At 40.8% G+C, this 18,974-nt stretch overlaps 1 protein-coding gene across 1 annotated transcript in view; it reads left to right on the top strand.

Annotated features, from left to right (window-relative positions):
* Positions 1–16,921, top strand: part of LOC143934196 (cyclin-dependent kinase 11B-like) — a gene marked incomplete in the record, with an annotated part of 108,610 nt that extends 91,689 nt beyond the window's left edge. The window contains 6 exon segments of the mRNA XM_077457597.1: positions 5,627–5,748; positions 7,351–7,458; positions 8,602–8,718; positions 10,825–10,973; positions 12,657–12,846; positions 16,605–16,921. Coding sequence (XP_077313723.1) covers positions 5,627–5,748; positions 7,351–7,458; positions 8,602–8,718; positions 10,825–10,973; positions 12,657–12,846; positions 16,605–16,697 — 779 coding nt within the window.
* Between the last annotated feature and the right edge of the window lie 2,053 nt (positions 16,922–18,974).

Below are 18,974 nucleotides of genomic sequence, written 5' to 3'. Positions count from 1 at the left end.
CCACTTTAGGCAGAAATACCGGGTCCATTTTAAAGACTATACGATCCGGGAAGATCTGGCAAAAGGGGGCTCTGATTGATAGTGCTTCTATCTCGCAGACCCTTTTGGCTGTAGTAATTGCTACCAACAAGATTGCTTTAAGCGTCAGCATCTTCAGGCTGCAATCCTTTAGTGGTTCAAAGGGGTCTGCTGTCATAGTTTGCAACACTAGTGACAGGTCCCACTTTGGAAAGGCCGTACCTTGTATCGGCCTCTGTCTGCTCACAGATTTAAAGAGTCTGATTATCCATGGATTTGAAGCTAAACTTCTTTCCTGGTAAACCGACAGTGCTGACACTTGACTCTTTAATGTACTCGGGCTTAGTCCTTTGTCTACACCACTCTGTAGAAATTCTAAGACTGCTACTGAGCTCTGTGTTTTGAAGTTGTTCTCTGTGCACCATCTGCTAAAACATTTCCATACTTTCTGATATATATTACGTGTCTCAGCCTTCCTGATTTTCAGCAGTGTTTCTATCAAACGGCTTGAGAACCCTTTGCTTTTAGCAGCTGCTCCTCAGATACCAGGCGGCTAATTTCCACCTGTGGACAGTAATTTCAAATCAAAACAAGACACTGCGCTATCAAAAATCAGGCAAGCAGCGAACACACTAAAAATGTATATTTTAGTTCAAATGACGTATAAAAAGAAAGTGTTGCGCTAAAATAAAAAAACATGTGTGCAAATATCACATGTATGACCCGTGTATTTTGCCTAATATAAACTCCAATGGTTATTGACAAAAAATAATTTAAACAATTACAATGTGAACATATATATGAAAAGCATGAGTCCTTTAGTGGAAAAACAGTCACAGTTAAATTCCCTTGCATGGAAATGTTTTATCCCTATTGTGGGGTTACCAGTACGGTTTTTGTAAATTTAAATCATATCCCCTCTCAAGCGTCTCTTCTCCAGAGAGAATAAGTTCAGTGCTTGCAGTCTTTCCCCAGAGCTGATATCCTCCAGTCCCTTTTATTTGCTTTGTTGCCCTTCTCTAGACACTCTTCAGTTCCAGCACATCCCTCCTGAGGACTGGTGCCCAGAACTAGATGACATACTCCAGGTGTGGTTGGACCAGAGTCTTGTAGAGTGGGAGAATTAGAATTTTATCTCCTGGAGTCAATCTCCTTTTTAATGCATGCCAATATTCTATTGGCTTTGCTTGCAGTAGCTTGGCGTTGCATGGCATTGTTGAGCCTATCATTTACTAAGACCTCCATGGCCCCCACCTCTCTCCATACCATTGCACAGCGGAAGCGGCGTCAAAACTTCACTTCCGCCCATAGCTCTTAAATGGCCATTTTTTTTTTTTCAAATGACAATTTTTATTTTAATTTTTATTGCATTTTAGTGTAAATATGAGATGTGAGGTCTTTTTGACCCCAGATCTCATATTTAAGAGGTCCTGTCATGCTTTTTTTTTTCTATTACAAGGGATGTTTACATTCCTTGTAATAGGAATAAAAGTGACACAATTTTTTTTTTAAAAGAACAGCGTAAAAATAAAAGGTAAAATAAACGAGGGAATTTTTTTTTTTTTTAACCACTTAAGCCCCGGACCAATTTGCAGCCAAAGGACCAGGCCCCTTTTTGCGATTTGACACTGCGTAGCTTTAACTGACAATGCGGTCAAGCGACGTGTCTCCCAAACAAAATTGGCATCCTTTTTTTCCCCCACAAATAGAGCTTTCTTTTGGTGGTATTTGATCACCTCTTCGGTTTTTATTTTTTGCGCTATAAACTAAAATAGAGCGACAATTTTGAAAAAAATACAATATTTTTTACTTTCTGCTATAATATATGTCCCCAAAAAATATATAAAAAAAAAAGTTTTCCTCAGTTTAGGCCGATACGTATTCTACATATTTTTGGTAAAAAAAAAAATCGCAATTAGCAATTATTGATTGGTTTGCGCAAAAGTTATAGCGTTTACAAAATAGGGGATAGTTTTATAGCATTTTTATAAAAATTTGTTTTTTACTAGTAATGGCGGCGATCAGCGATTTTTATTGTGACTACTACATTATGGCGAACACATCGGACGTTTTTGACACATTTTTTTGACCATTGTCATTTATACAGCAATCAGTGCTATTTAAATGCACTGATTCCTGTGTAAATGACACTGGCAGTGAAGGAGTTAACCACTAGGGGGAGGGGTTAAGTGTGTGTGTGTGTTTGTTTGTTTTTTTTTTTGTTTTTTTTTATTGTTGGGGGGGGGGCATGGCTTGGCATGTGATCTCGCTGATCGTCTTTCCCTATAACAGGGAACAGACGATCAGTGACAGCCACACTAGGAAGCATGGGAAGAGGTTTGTTTACACATACCGCTCCTCGTTCTTCAGCTCTGTGACCCGATCGCGGGACATCAGCGGCGATCGGGTGCCACGGTCACGGAGCTCAGGACCGGGTCACGAGCACAGACCACGGCACTTAAAGAGCAACGTACCTGTACATTGATGTGTCTGGCCGTGCCATTCTGCCGACGTAAATGTGCAGGAGGCGGTCCTTAAGCGGTTAAACAATGTTTGGGGACCTGGGTCCTGCCCCAAGGGACATGGATCAATGCAAAAAAAAGTTTTAAAAACGGCAGTTTTTTCGGGAGCAGTAATTTGAATGATGATTACAGTAAAACAATAAATGTAATAGTGTAATATTCCTTTAAATTTCGTACCTGGGGGGTGTCTATAATATGCCTGTGAAGGGGCGCATGTTTCCTGTGCTTAGAACTGTCCCTGCACAATATGTCATTTCTGCAGAAAAAATAATAATTTTAATGAATTGTCGGCTCCCGTAATACAGAGAACACTCATTGAAAGTCATTGATAATAAAAAGTGTGGGGTTCTCCCAAATTCAATTACCAGGCCCTTCAGGTCTGGTATGGATATTAAGGGGAACCCCCGCATCAAAATGAAAAAAAAAAATTGCAGTGGGGGTCCCCCTAAAAATCCATACCAGACCCTTTATCCAAGCATGCAACCTGGCAGGCCACAAGAAAAGAGGGGGGGCGAGAGAGCGGCCCCCTCCCCCTCCTGAACTGTACCAGGCCACATGCCTTCAACATTGAGAAGATGCTTTGGGGGTCTGTGACCCCTCAAAGCACCGTGTCCCCGGGGGGCTTATCAGAATCTGGAATGCCCCTTTAACAAGGGGGCCCCCAGACCCCGGCCCCCCTGTTTGAATTGGTAAGGGGGTACAAAAGTACCCCTACCATTTCACAAAGAAAGTGTAAAAAATAGTTAAATAAGACAAACACACTTTTGAAAAATTCTTTTATTTAAAAAAAATAAATAAATTCCAGCGGTGGTAATCCACTTTTGCTATCCAGCGATGGATGATCATCTCTCCGGGGTCCAGTGATGGCTGATCTGATCCAGCGCAGCACATCCATCCATCTTCTGTCTCCATGGAGGAGACACTGTGGGATCCCGGTGGCCTGACGTTTGTTATATGCAGAGGGAGGGGCCACCCGTCACCTGACCCCGCCCCCCTCTGACGCTAGTGAGGGAAGTCGGGCTTCCCCAGTGACGTATGGGTGACCCCGCCCCCCTCTGATGTAACACAGGTTTCTGTTACATCAGAGGGGAGCAGGGTCACCCACACGTCATTGGGGAAGCCCGGCTTCCCCAATCAGGGTGGGGTCAGGTGACGGGTGGCCCTGCCCTCCGCATATAACAAACGCCAGGCCACCGGGATCCCACAGTGTCTCCTCCATGGAGACAGAAGATGGATGGATGTGCTGCGCTGGATCAGATCAGCCATCACTGGACCCCAGAGAGATGATCATCCGTCGCTGGATAGCAAGAGTGGATTACCACCGCTGGAATATTTTTTTTTTTTTTTTTAATAAAGGAATTTTTCAAAAGTGTGTTTGTCTTATTTAACTATTTTTTACACTTTCTTTGTGAAATGGTAGGGGTACTTTTGTACCCCCTTACCATTTCAACCAGGGGGGGTGGGATCTGGGGGTCCCCTTGTTAAAGGGGGCTGCCAGATTCTGATAAGCCCCCCACAACCACCGGCCAGGGTTGTGGGGATGAGGCCCTTGTCCCCATCAACGTGGGGACATGTTGCTTTGAGGGGTCACAGACCCCCAAAGCATCCTCCCAATGTTGAGGGAATGTGGCCTGATACAGTTCAGGAGGGGGTGCTCTCTTGTCCCCCCTCTTTTCCTGCGGCCTGCCAGGTTGCATGCTCGGATAAAGGGTCTGGTATGGATATTTAGGGGGAACCCCACGGCAATTTTTTTATTTATTTTTTGATGCGGGGTTCCCCTTAATATCCATACCAGACCTGAAGGGAATTTTTTTTTTTATCAATGACTTTCAATGAGTGTGTTCTGTATTACGGGAGCCGACAATTCATTATAGCCGCGAGTGATTTAAAATGACTTTTTTTTTTCTGTAGAAATGACACTTTGTGCAGGGACAGTTCTAAGCACGGGATACATGTGCCCCTTCACAGGCATACTATAGACACCCCCCAGGTACGAAATTTAAAGGAATATTACACTTTTATTGTTTCACTTTAATCATCATTAAAATCACTGCTCCTGAAAAAACTGCCATTTTTAAAACTTTTTTTTGCATTGATACATGTCCCCTGGGGCAGGACCCGGGTCCCCAAACACTTTTTAGGACAGTAACTTGCATATTAGCCTTTAAAATTTAGATTTTGAACGTTCGAGTCCCATATACTTTAATAGGGTTCTAAAGTTCCCACGAAGTTTAGGTCTGTTCGCAGGTTCTGGTGCGAACCGAACCGGGGGGTGTTCGGCTCATCCTTACTCTCAGTATTACTTTCCCCTTGGTTCCCTTACTTTGAACCTCTACCCATAATGATTCCACCTCCTCCCTACATTAGTGATGTTGTCCCTCACATTCATTTGTACGTCATTCTTACAGGCATACCCCACCTTTTTTTTTCCCCTCCCTATCCCTGCGATAATGGGAATACCCTTGAATGGTTGCCAGCCAATCATGAGTGCTGTTGAACTAAGTGTCAAAAATTCCCACAAAATCTAAATCCTCATAAAACAGCAGCTCTATCTAGTTTTCCCATCTTGTCTGCCAGACTCCTGGCATTTGTTTTGTCCAGTTGCATACGATCTCCTTGGTTATTCTGAGGTTGCAATTTGGACTTGTTAATTTACTTACCTTGGGTTTAGGTGCTTTAGTCAACTTATATAAAAGCTATACTTTTATATTTTACAAAAATTGTGTTTTGCGTTTCTTTCATAGAAGATTATATAAAAAATTGCTACAAACTGGCCAGTAATTCTTGAGCATTGTTAAGTAACCAGTTTCTTTGGCTTTTTTATTTCAAGCCAAACCTGAGGGGTCTATATGTTATTACTAAAGTGACTGCAAGACCATCCATTATAGGTTTTGGACACTCATAATTCTCAGAACTGAAAAAAAATTCTTACATTCAGAGTTTTTGTACTGTTCATTGTACAAACATCTGTTGCTGATTAGTTCAGATAAAGAAAGCTTTGTACCACTTGTGTATTTAGCTTGTGTGCTAGCAGTGCTGTGAACTGTTAAAGAGTACTAGTTCTCATCCATTTATTCTCTCCACAGGTGAGGTGAAAACTCTGATGATCCAGCTGTTACGGGGAGTCCGCCATCTGCATGATAACTGGATTCTTCATCGGGATCTGAAGACCTCCAATTTGCTGCTCAGTCATGCTGGAATTTTAAAGGTATTTTGATGTTTAAGGTTCCTATAGATAGGATGACTTTTGTCCAGATTGCTTTATAATAGTTGTCCTCTATGGAATGATTGTTAGGTTTTTAGACTAATTACGCCATATATACAATATAGAAAATATAACCGGTGGTGGGGGGGGAGGGGGTGTATTCAGTTAGAATTATCATCTATTTTTCGGTTAATTAACTTAAAACTAAAAGATAGGTAGATTTGTACCAAGTATTAGACAAGTATTTTGAGGTGACTGATACAAGGTTGAGATTGAATAAAAATGCTATATAGAATAACGGTCTTCCATGTATATATTAAGAAACATCTGAACAATACACTAAAAAGACATTTTATTGATATATGGAATGCGGAAAATGGGAGATGAGTTGCTAAATGTTCCTAATATTATTTTCCAATATTTTTATTTGGGTATTAAGCTGGCCAAGGATGAATTGAAATTTGACCGCTTTGGCCAAATTTCGATCCATGTGTGGGTGCCCCTGTTCAAAAGAAATAGGTCGACTTTTGTTGAAGGGGCTTGTTGGAAAACTTCTGTTGGGAATGCAAAACCGTCTTGAAGTTAACAAAAGCCTGTCTACACAGCCACTTTGAATGATTCAATATTTTTAGCTGATCTCTGTTGTCGGAGATAATGCTGTTGCCAGCACTTGTTGCTCAATCTGTTAGGTGCATGAACAAAATGAATCCCTGTGTCCCTGTGACTCCATCCTCAGATGAAATTGTTCCAATTGTTTTATTGACTGTTTTTAGCGATTTGTGGGCTCTATATGTAGAGAGCTTTACTGTACTAAGGGACATTGTAATGCGCCATACTCCATTCCTTTTATAGGTGCATGAACAAGCCCACGGAGATGCAAGTTTCTTGTACACACTGTTTAACCACCTCATTGCTACCATATAGTATATTTAAAAAAAAAAAGTAAGTAGGCGGACTCCATTTTCTGGACACTGCCTGCGATTGAGTTGTACAGTAAAGAGCACCAACAAGATGCAGAGAGCCAATCAAAGTAGCCCTGTGCCCTGTAATTGCAGTGAATCACAGAAATCACAAATATAAACATTGCAGTTTACATTTAAAAGCCATCCTCTTCCTCTTACAATGGAGGAAGGAGGGGAGGTTGGTAGCTGCAGATGGTGGTGGGGAAAATGGAAAGTTAATAGATTGTTTTTTTTTGTTTGTTTTTTTTCTAATCTTTGAATGCATCCTATATGTACTCACTCCACTAATTTTGTAATGTTCAAACAACAAACATGTTCTACTTACCTGCTCTGTGTAGTGGTTTTGCACAGAGCAGCCCAAGCCTCCTCTTCTCGGGTCCTCCCGCTAGCTCTTCTGGCCCCTCCCTCCTGTATAGAATGCTTGAATGTAAAAAAACCTTGAGCCTTTTCAAACACTTTTTTTTTTTGTATACAGTTGCTTTATATTGTAAAGAAGTAAAGATTATTAGATTAGCCTTTAAAAATTTGGCATTTTGAAGTGGACAGCAACGTTTTGTTTTTTTAAGTGAGATTCACTCCGTATTCATCACACATTTAGCAGATTTGACATGTTGTCTATTTTGATTAATGATTGTTCTTACAGGTTGGAGACTTTGGTTTGGCCCGTGAGTATGGTTCTCCTCTTAAACCTTACACCCCCATCGTAGTGACCCTGTGGTACCGAGCCCCGGAGCTTTTACTTGGAACTAAGGTAAGCACATTAAACATGATGGCATTTGACAGCAGAACATGTCTTGTTATTGTGGTGTTTAATTTATAAATTAATAAAAATACATTTATTAAATTAATACATTTATCATGTAGTGGACATATTAAGTTCTTTCTCCTGAACTGATTAATAATCCATGTGCCCGGCCTCTAGTCTACATGCAGGCCATCAGGCGCATGGATTTCAATGGGGTTTTTTTCTTTTTTGAAGCACATGATTGAAACCTGAGGCTTGAATTGTGACATTAGCGAATTAACTAGTACCTTTTAGCATAGATGGGTTAGTCTTTAGTGTGGAGGATCTTGGTGAGAGGAGTATGAAAACAAGATTATTACAAGGTTATTAGGGGTTAGGTTACAGAGAGGATTAGCGTTCAGGTCAGGGTTAGAGTGTAGCTTTTTTCTCAGTGCTGTTCTCTGCACCTGTCTCCTGGTAATGTAATGTGTTGAGACAGGCACCCTTGTCGGGCAAATGTTATGGGATTTTTTTGCTTGGTTGGTGGGTCTCAATTCAGGCTATTATTAACCCCATGAACCAGTGAACGATCACGAACAAATGAAAGTGATGATATGATTCATATGCTTCATTGAGAACATAAAAGACTGCAGATAAACCCTCAGGCTGCAGTTAAATCGGCAATGTATGACATTTAATACTTATATTTGTCCAATACAATTACAATATTAAGAGAAATTAAAGAAAAAAAAAAAATATATATATATATATATAATATATATAAAACTTTTATTTTTATTTTTCTCAGCCTACGATACAGAAAAATGTGTCTTAGTAAAGCAGTGTACTAAACAAAAGCTCCTATAATACATTAAAAGTATTTTTAGGTATGCATATTAATTATATAGTTATTTATAAGCATTTAGGTATACACAGTTGTCTTATAGTTATTGTCATGTTAACCTGGGCTCGCTTGTTGCCAAATTTGGCCTGGGCATCTAGGCGGCAGTGAACTGGATATAAGAGTTAATGGTGGCAAATCCCATTAAATATTTTGTGCCCATAATAAACAAGTCTGAATCATGGTGATTTATGTAGTACAGTGCTTTTCAACATTACTGCTTTGATTTTGTTTCCTAATTCTACATTGTCTACCATTTTCTTCACCAGGAGTACTCTACAGCCATAGACTTGTGGTCAGTAGGATGTATTTTTGGGGAGCTGCTGACTCAGAAACCTCTCTTCCCAGGAAAATCCGAGATTGACCAAATTAATAGGATATTTAAGGTAAGGTTTAAAGGATAGGTTCATGTTTGGATGTAACATGTTCAGCGTTCCAATACCTACGCGATCCCCCACGGGGCTGCACGCACATAGCCTTATCATTCACCCGCAGAGATTTGGGAATGAATAAACTAGTCCTGTATGCCACTGCGGTAGACAGCTTCTATTTCACCCCCTTGTAGTTCATTGACACTTCCTCCAAAGTTTTAGCAGAAAGCCTGCACAGGCAGAAAGTTGGAGAATGTGTCTGCAGGAGCCTTGCATTGCACCCATGATCTGCCGCTCCTGAGTGCAGTGCTTTCGAAGCTCCTCAGGGAAAAATATATATGTACATTTTTTTCACTGTACAATTCTGGATTTATTACTTTCTCCTAATTGGTGAACTTAGCCTTTAAACTGAAAGACAGTCACTGGCATTCATTTTAGTAAAAGGAAATTATTTTAGTTTGTGTGACAATCTAGTGCTGTTAGAACAAAACAGGCACCTCTGTTCTTTCCTAAGGCCCATTTCACGCAGGGATGACTCAGTTTTGATCAGCAGGGGATCTGTCCAATGGTCCCTCTGCAGTTCAGAGCATAGCGGGCGGATGACAGATCCGTGTCTCTGCTGAGCGGACATGGATAGAGCCTGCTCTGCGGGCGGTCAGGTATAAACTAACTCCGCTGTCCATGTACACCTGAATACCCTCTGATTTGGAGGAGCACAGATCCCCTTCCATTTTTTATTTTAGCAGATCAGATCTGAGCTAGGTGGGTGTAAAACCCGCTGGTCATTATGGGTGTATGGACTATCTGATAAGGTCCGCCTGAAAAACGTAGCCCTGTTCGGAACGCCCGTATGAAAGGGGCCCTAATAGTAACACATTGTTGGGAATGTTTTGGTTCTAATGATTGAGTCATTGGGGTGAAAGCCTGTCCCATCCCAATAGTCCAATATTGTGATGAGTATCCCAGTTGGTCCATAGTGTTAGGTTTAATCATATTTTTACTTTTGCAGTCAAATTTGAGAAGACCCCACTATATGTTTGCATACCTGGAAAAAAAAGAAAAAAAATCCTTTTTGATGTTTCTTAAAGGAAGGTTGGATTCGATTTTTGAACAGTCTCAGAGTTGATACGGCCATAGACATCACTATGCAATTTTCTTTCTTTCAACCATGGGTTGAAGATCAGAAAATTGATTCAGCAGGATCCGGATTCATTTTGATCCATCTCTGGACAGCCTGGTTGTACTGAAATCGAGCTATCGATCGACTTCAATATAGAACAGCCTGTCAGGTTTTTTCATATGATCAGTGCCGGCAGCCATAGCCACTAGCAGTGATCGTTGCATTCTGATGGCAGGGAAGCCTCCTGCTGTTAGAATACAATAGCACCGTGGGAGGAATTCCTGCATCAGCACTGTGTTGATGGGGAGATCAATTTTCTGATCTTCAACCCGTGGTTGAAAGAAAATTGCATAGTCTATGTCCATTTTAAGGACAGGATGAGCTCCCTCTCATTAAAATACAAAGCAAGAAGTGACACTTCTAAACCTTTAACCCTTTGTTAGGACAGCCAGTGTTCAAATCTAGTTACAACTGATCATGAAGAACTGCAAGTACAGAACAGACAGGGTTAAAGTGATTGTAAAGCTTCTATTTTTTTTTCCCATTAAAATAACAAAACATGTCATACCTGCTCACTGCAATGGTTTTGCCCAGAGCAGCTCTGATCCTTTTCTTCTCGGGTCCTCCCGACAGCGCTTCTGGTTGGATGATCTGGTTGTTTTTGTTTTCGTTTTAAAATGTATTTTGGTAATAAGTTTGGTAATTGGCTTTCCAATGTGAGTAGGCAAATTGCACAGTCCACTTAAGGCCCCTTTCACACATGTGTGACTTGTCCTGCGACTTGGGACTGCAAAGTCGCATGGCAAGTCGTACCCCATAATTTCCAATGATTACTCTTTATATCTGTGCGACTTCAAAGAAGTCCCTGCTCTACTTTGGTCCGACTTTGATGCAACTTGAGGTCCAAAGACCTCACGATTACATAGGCATTTCTTCAAGTCACACTACTTTCAGGCTGTACAAGTGTCAGAGGGGCCTAAAACTTGTTTTTTTGGCTTCAGGATCTAGGAACACCTAGTGAAAAGATCTGGCCTGGTTACAATGAACTCCCTGCAATCAAGAAAATGACGTTTGCAGATTACCCCTACAACAACCTACGGAAGAGATTTGGAGCTCTCCTCTCTGACCAAGGATTTGACCTCATGAACAAGTATGTTGAAAAGGTTTTTTCTTGTCTGTCTTAACCACTTGATCATTTCATAGCCTCAGAAACGGTGAAAGGTAGTGAGGAAATGAAATTAGCAATTAAAAAAAAAAAACTGCTATAAAACATATCCAATAAATAAAAATAAAAAAATCAACAATGAATTCAGGCCAATATGTATTCTGCTACATATTTTTGGTAAAAAAAATCCCAACAAGCATGCATTGATTGCTTTGCGCAAAAGTTATTGCGTCTACAAAATAGGGGGATAGATTTATGGAATTTTTTTTTACGTGTATAGTGGGGATCAGCAATTTTTAGCGGGACTACAACATTGCGGCGGACAGATCGGAGACCTAGCTGACACTTTTTTGGGGACCAGTGACAATATTACTGTGATCAGTGCTAAAAATATGCACTGACACAGTATAAATGACACTGGCAGGGAAGAGGGTTAACAGTGTTCCCTTGGTGTGTTTCTAACTGTGGGGAGGTGGGCTCACTATAAGGACACTCTGATCCGAGGGTCCATGCCTGACAGTGCGACGGTCTGCTTGTTTAAATCGGCAGACTCCCGTTCTCTGCGGGGAGCAATTGCGGGTGGAGATTTCCACCGGGCCCGCTGATTGGTTCCCCCTGTTGACAATCCGCGCTCCCACCCACCCAGTGGCTATTGACATGTTCTAACATTACTTCCGATGCGACTCTGAGCGCGTTCCATGCCTGTTCTGAGATATGACGAGACAGATGTCCGGCCAGTTGTTCCTCTCCTCTTGTGTTAACATCTACACACCACCATCCAGTAGGGACCCGCTGAGTGACCACAGTAGTATACTGTTATATGCCTATTGATCTTTAAATAAGTGTGAGTAACCATTTGGCTGTTTTTATTAAATATACCATTCATTGCATCTTCTGCTGCACATAGTTTTTTGGGCACCTTGCTTTTCTCCCATCTAAAAAGTGGCACGCTTGTATAAAAATTGTCTACGTATAAATGGTACCCCTTTCGAAATAAAGGTGGCACCGAGTCGCTGCTCCTTATGTAGTCTTGGCAGTCGGAGGTCTCCACGCTGCTATCTTTTCCCATGTATAGCCTGTTTCCCTGTACAATGGCCTGGAGCTGATGACTTATTGGTTCTGAATCAAATCCGATTGCCACAGGGACAGCATGTGCGAGCACACCCTCCAGCTGTGGGCGCGAATGGTATGTGATTTTGCGCAGATGTGCCGTCCTGCTGCAGTAAATGTACGTGGTGCAGTTGGGAAGTGATTAAAGTTGACTTGTATTGAAATCTTCATTTTTAAAGTGAGACTGATAATAAAATTTGGACGGCCATTTCTGACCACCTTCTGGAAATGCGAGTTGATTGGCCGTTTTGCTGACCCGCTAACTTTAATACTTTGTCGCAAGAGGGGTCAGCATGACAGCCAGGTAACTGGAAATATAAGGAGCGTAGCTCAGTAATGGCAGCCTCTTTTCTAATAGATTCTCAAATCTAAGCCTTTTTTTTTTTTTATATATATATATATATAAAACACTAGATTGTATTTCATTATTTTTTGTTACCTTGCATAGTGCTGCTTAGTAATATTATTTGTATGTCAGTTTTGTTTTAGTGTCCGTAGCAAAGTTTTCTTTTTCCTTCATAGGCTGTTTTGCTACTTGATTACTTTCTGTTCTTACAGGTTCCTGACTTACTGCCCAGCCAAGAGAATTAATTCAGAAGATGGGCTGAAGCATGAATATTTCCGAGAAACCCCCCTGCCAATCGACCCTTCTGTGTTCCCAACATGGCCAGCAAAGAGTGAACAGCAGAGGGTGAAACGGGGCACAAGTCCTCGTCCTCCTGAAGGAGGCCTGGGCTACAGCCAGTTGGTGAGTTCAGCTATCAATATTACAACATGGAGTATTTTAGTTCTTTTCTATTACAGCTGTTTATGTAGTGCTGTCAATTTACACATCACTTTGCTTATTTTTCATTCACATCAGTATCTGCCCTCCAGGAGCTTCTGATCTAAGGTCCATGTCACACATGCACAGACATACTAGAGCCATTAGACAGGAGTCCATGATCTACCAGCATGTCTTCGGGGTGTGGGAGGAAACTGTAGTACCTAGAAAACATGCAAATTCCATGCAGATGCTGTCCTGGTGGGGGTTCTAAATGACGATCCCAGTGCTTCAATGCAAGTGTGCTAACTGCTGAGCCACTATAGCATAAAGTGCAATGACTATGTAAGATATAGTGGCTTAAGGATGGCTCAGTTTGAATTGTTTACTTTTGCACTTAGTAGTTGAACTTAGTTGTTCAACTAATGGAACATTTCCATTTTAAAGGAAAATGTTATGTTAAAGTGATTGTAAAGCTTTTTTTTTTTTTTTTTTTTTAAATAACGCATGTCATGCTTACCTAGTTTTGCACAGAGTGGCCCTGATCATCCTCTTCTGGGGTCCCCGGGCGGCGCTATCTGCTCCTCCCTGCATTGTATAACCCTCTAGGAGAAGCGCTCTCCCGGAGGGTTACCTTGTGGGCGCGCTCCCGAGTCCAGCATTTGCGTCCATAGGCACAGAATGTAGGAATCGACCTCGAAGCCCACATCATTGGATTTGATTGACAACAGCGGGAGCCAATGGCTGTGCTGCTATCAATCTATCCAATCAAGAGCCGAGAACCCCAGACAGAGAGGTATAGCGCGTCTCTGCTGAGGAATCGAATGGGGGGGGTCAGGTGAGTAAAACGTGGGGGGGGTGTTCTACAGGGCTGATCACTGTCAGTTTTTTCACCTTAATGCATAGGATGCATTAAGGTGAAAAAACATGAGGGTTTACAACCCCTTTTAAATGGTTAAGTTCACCTTTCACAGCATGTTACTCATTACACCCATAATTTGTGTATAACTGCTGGCTTCACAACTCTAGGGCCTCACAAATGTGAGGAGTACAAAGTAAAATTCAGTGAAACATGGTGACAGTGTCCTCCTGTGGGGCTGCATAAGTGCTGCTGGTGTTTTGGAGCTGAATTTCATTGATGGTATAAATTCACAGATGTACCGCTCTATATTGAAAGAGAAGATGCTGCCATCACTCTGTGCCCTTGGTTGTCATGTACTTTTCCAACATGACAATGATCCAAAACACACAGCTAAGGTCTTTGTTACATTACTGAAAAAGCACAGGGTGAAATTGATTCAGTGGCCAAGTAGGTCTCTTGATCTGAACCCAATCAAACACCTATGGGGAATTCTAAAGAGACAAGTTGAGCATCTCTCTCTCCATTCAGCCCTTCTTGAAGAATGGAAAATGATAGATGCTGCAACAGGTTGCCAACTAGTTCATTCCATGCCTATAAGACTTGGTGCTGTCCCTACAAATCATGGAGCCCAGGCATGGTACTGGCTATTGGGACGGTGGGCCGGTTTCAGTGACAAAGTAATGGCTGCGCGGCTTGCCCTCAACTTCACGCAGTGATGTGAGAAAGATGAGAAAAATACAGAGAATAAGTGAAATAATAAGAGGTTAGTGAGGACTACTTATGTTATGCTACTTATGTTTTTTTGCACAATTACGTATAGTTTTATATAATGTTTTTGTGCTTGTTTGCAAAATTAAAGTGGGCTGGTCTGGATGAAGTCCAGGGCCAAATTTTTGTCTCAGTCCAGCCCTGATGGAGGCCATTCTAAATACTAGATGTAGTAGTTTTTGTTGTGGGGTGCATTCAATTTTTTCATCAACTAATTTGAGTAAACCTGAAGATTTTGTAATCTGAGTTATGCTATGAACCTTACTTTCATGTAATGAGCTAAACAAATGTTCTAGAAAACTCAGTTTTGTCAAAATTTTCGAAATTTTTCTTGTGTTCATTGAGATATTGATTAAAATCTTACTTTTCAAAAGGGATATACTGCTTTATGCTGAGCAGCGTAGGTGCTAAGTCGCTCCAGACACATTGTAGCTCTCTCGGAGCTAATCCCTTGCTAACTGGATGTCTGCTAGCACCCAGTTTACTGTATACAATGAGCTGTATGAGTGCATGCAAAAAAACAGAACAAAGAGGCCTCTGACTGCATCATTTTCCCAGAGAAAAGGAAAAAAGGGTAAAACCATAACGCTACAAACCCTCATTAGTTATAAACAGAGCCTAGAGTTAGTAGGGGGTTGATTTACTAAAGACTTAAATAGACTGTACATTTTTAAAGTGAAGTTGCACTTTCCAAACAAATTTTCCCCACATTTTAGTGAATGAGGTGAAACTTTGCTGACTTTCATCATTCAGTGATGTGCATGCAAAATGCAATATTTACTTTTATTTTCCTTGCACATTATTGGGTATTCTTTGTAAAGTGGAATTGCACCACATTCACTAAGCTCTGGGAAAGATTCCCTTGCAAAAGGAACAGACTATTTGCCTTTTATGAATATACTTCCCAGTCACAAAGTAAAATTCCTACTTTTCGCAGACTCCTAGGCTACATATTACAACATAAGCCGTACCTTTTCAGCTTCTCTGTGTGATGCCACTTCTCTGTGTAACTGACATATAAGCCAACGATTAGCTAGTGACTACTACCTTTTGGGGCTTCTTTCTTGGGTATATTGTTATCTGACTGATCCTATTTACCAGAAGTAAATTTATGAATACAAATATTTGATGTGGTAAAGCGGAGTATGAATGAAAATGCAATATTCTGCTATTATAAAGATCCTAACTATTTGAGCATTTTCTTGAATGGTAAGACCAGTAGAGGGCGCTGTGCAATTTGAGGGTTTCTGATTTTGACCTAAACTGAAAATATTTTGACAGACGTAAATAAGACAATGTTTCCTTCTCCTTTTTATATCCATTTATTTTGAAGAATTAACTACTTTGGTCAGTCATATTAAAATACAGCTTTTTTTTCGTGCTGTAACAGAGGCATATGTGTGCACACTGACAGCCTGGACCCACGGGTAATCAAATCCAGATGTTTAATCCAGACGTTCATTTTCTCCAGGAAAAAAAATTATATAATTAGGATTCACAAGTAAAACATTCTTGCAGCTTTATTCCCTTGTTACATCAATGTTCGGCCTTGCCATTACAAGTTTATTACAAGCTGACTAGAAGTTCACAGGCCGGTCAGTGTATAGTTATGAATGAATATCTTAACCCTTTTGTCTAATATTTAGTTTTAAAACTTTCCTCTTATTAAAAAAAAAAAAAATTAAAATATTAGGCGCAGTAACATTTGACATGTACATGCATACATAATGATGGGAGTGTAAATAATTTCCACTAAGATTGCATATGATCTTGATAATCCATACATCATGACATGTAGAGACAGATCTAGAGGCTTTACAGTTGCCCAGACCACTCCTATTGTATAAGATGACACCGTTGATATTGCACGTCGTTTATATCACATTACTGCCCCACCTTAGTACTTCAGCAGTGCCAGTAAGCGGATTAAACAGCACTACATTCATCTGTTAATGGACAACATTTTTTTGCTTTCACTGAGCAGTATTCAGCTGGCGCCCAAAAAAGCTGATCACTCCTTATCTTCATAAAAAGTCTCCCTTTACTCCAGTTTAATTTAGTTTGTGTATGCTGCTCCCTTTCCCAGATTTTACTCTTTATTTTCTCTTTCCAGGGAGATGATGACCTGAAAGACACCGGCTTTCACCTGACCACCACCAACCAGGGGGCATCGGCTGCTGGGCCCGGCTTTAGCCTCAAATTTTGAACCCATCACAGTGAACAGAACTGTTTTTTGTCTAATGAAAGAGTTATGGGCAGTTGTTAAACTTTTAGTACAGATGAACAATTTACATACTGCACCTAACTTACAACAATGCAGACTGTTGCTTTCCAAAGCAGGAACATGAGACTTAAGCAAGGACTTGGAGTCTTATTTATTTTTCACACTTGTATATTTGTAGAATTAAAATGCAATTTTTAATGGTATAATCTGTGTTTTGCTGCTTACGTTTAATTTTTACTTTTGGATGTTATTTTCAAGTGCATGTGACCCAAGTCTGATCATGCTTGTGTCCTTCTCTACCCTCTAAGCCCACTCATTCTACATTTTCCAGTTCTAGTATGTAGCCCTTGCTTTTACATGGACTGTTTTGGCTCAGATGCGTCTGATGTCACAAAATACCAAAACGGTTGCATTGATCTAAAGCAGAGGTGTCCAACCTGCGGCCAATCCCAAACTTAAAAATGTTGGGGTTTTTTTGGGGAAATTTTTGTAAAAATGCATTTTCACTTGGTGAGCTCATGCAGCTGAAGAAAATTTTGACAGTCTCTCTTTACTGGAGTTTTATATTTTTATCTTCCAGAGGAAAAATATCACACTCTTCACAATCCCACCTTATTCGTGTCGCCAGTTTTTGGCAGCACCTATATATATGCTCAACTATTTTCAAGGATAAACCAATGAAGGGCAGAAATGGAACCAAAATATCTGATGAACACCTTGAGAATTGTTACTGCATCACTTGAAGAAGATATTGATGCGTTCATTTATCAAAAACACTGTCAAATATCGCACTAGTTTTATGTTGCCCTCTTTTATTTTTATAATAAAAAATATATAAAAAAAAAATTAGTTTTATTACTCAGGTACATGATTTATATTTGTGATTGTTAACTTGTTATCTGTGACTTTTTCTGCTATCCTTGTTGTTGGTATATTTTATGTGTGGCCACAGATAATTCCTCTTCTTCCAATGTGGACCAGGATGGTCTAAAGGTTTGAGGCTCGTGATCTAAAATATTAGTAGTATATTGTCATGAAACATTCAGTTGAAATTTGCATATGTATCAGGCCAGCGGTAGCGGTTATGTTTAAAGTGTATTGCTAGCCAACAGTTGTGGATAGTGGATGCTCAACCTACAGAAGTCTGTGTTGGATCCAACCCACCGCTTGGCGTACCCGTGCCTAGTCTTGAATACGGCCCAAGCCTCCTGGTTGTTTTATTTCCGAGAATGTGTATCAGACCCTGATGTCCAAAAAGTTTCCAGTGGCCAATTTTGCATGAGAGTACTGAGCTGCATAGTGGTCTCATTTGAGGCAGTGACATTCTCCCAGTTTCACTCCAAGCCTCTGAAGCCCAATGTGCTGCGGACACGAGCTCCTTCTGTCAAGGCCAAGATATCTCTGATCTGATGGCTAACCAGCCATGCTCTTGTAATCAAGGATGTTCTTTCTCCTGTTAACCTGAATAGTTCTTACAATAGATACTGAAGCAACATTTGGCCTTGAAGACCCTGAAGTATCAAGTCTTGACATTAGCCATTCCCTTTGAAAAAGCGCAGGACTTTTTCTTTGATAAAGGCCTTTGTTCAGGAGGTGGCTCACATCACTTTCCCTGTTTGCGCACCTGTCTCACCTTGGAACAGCTCCACATAAAGTTCCCTTTGAGCACATTCTTGATATTTCCTTGGCTGACCTTACTCAAAAGGTGTTTTTACTCTTGGCTATCATGCCAGAAATACGGGTCTCAGACATGGCAGCCGTTTTATCTGTCATAGTTCATACAGGTTTACTCACAGTTCGTGTAAGGTGCTTTAGTGAATAGGTGGGTGACGCCTCCATACTATCATCGTAAAATAGGAATCTTGACAGCAGATCTTGGTATAGTGTTAATTGTGTCCTTTATTAAAGTAACAGGTATCACAGACAAATGTGTCAGGACCTTGTGGAATCACTTTGTCTTGAAAAAGAGTTTCTGCAAGAGCCTAAAATGTCAGCTTGTCGTACCTGGTACTTTTGGGAATAAGACGAGCCGTTCACTATACCAATGTGTGCTGGTGAAGGTCCTTGTGTTGTAAAGAACACTTAATTGTTCTTTATAAAGATAGGGTGGTTTTTGAGGCCTGGGGCCTCCTTTCTCCCTAAGGTGTTTTGTTTTCTTCCATCTTAACCGGGAAGCTCCAAAGCACTGCAAAGCGATATCTAGTACATAAAGTGTAAGTTTACCTCTCAGGTGCTGCTTCCAGCCGATCAGCTGATTTT

Source organism: Lithobates pipiens, unplaced genomic scaffold (genome assembly GCF_037356315.1).
Source record: "Lithobates pipiens isolate NorthernLeopardFrog02 unplaced genomic scaffold, aLitPip1_a1.2 Scaffold_27, whole genome shotgun sequence".
In the NCBI taxonomy this organism is placed as follows: domain Eukaryota; kingdom Metazoa; phylum Chordata; class Amphibia; order Anura; family Ranidae; genus Lithobates; species Lithobates pipiens.
This window is presented reverse-complemented; position numbering and strand designations above follow the sequence as displayed.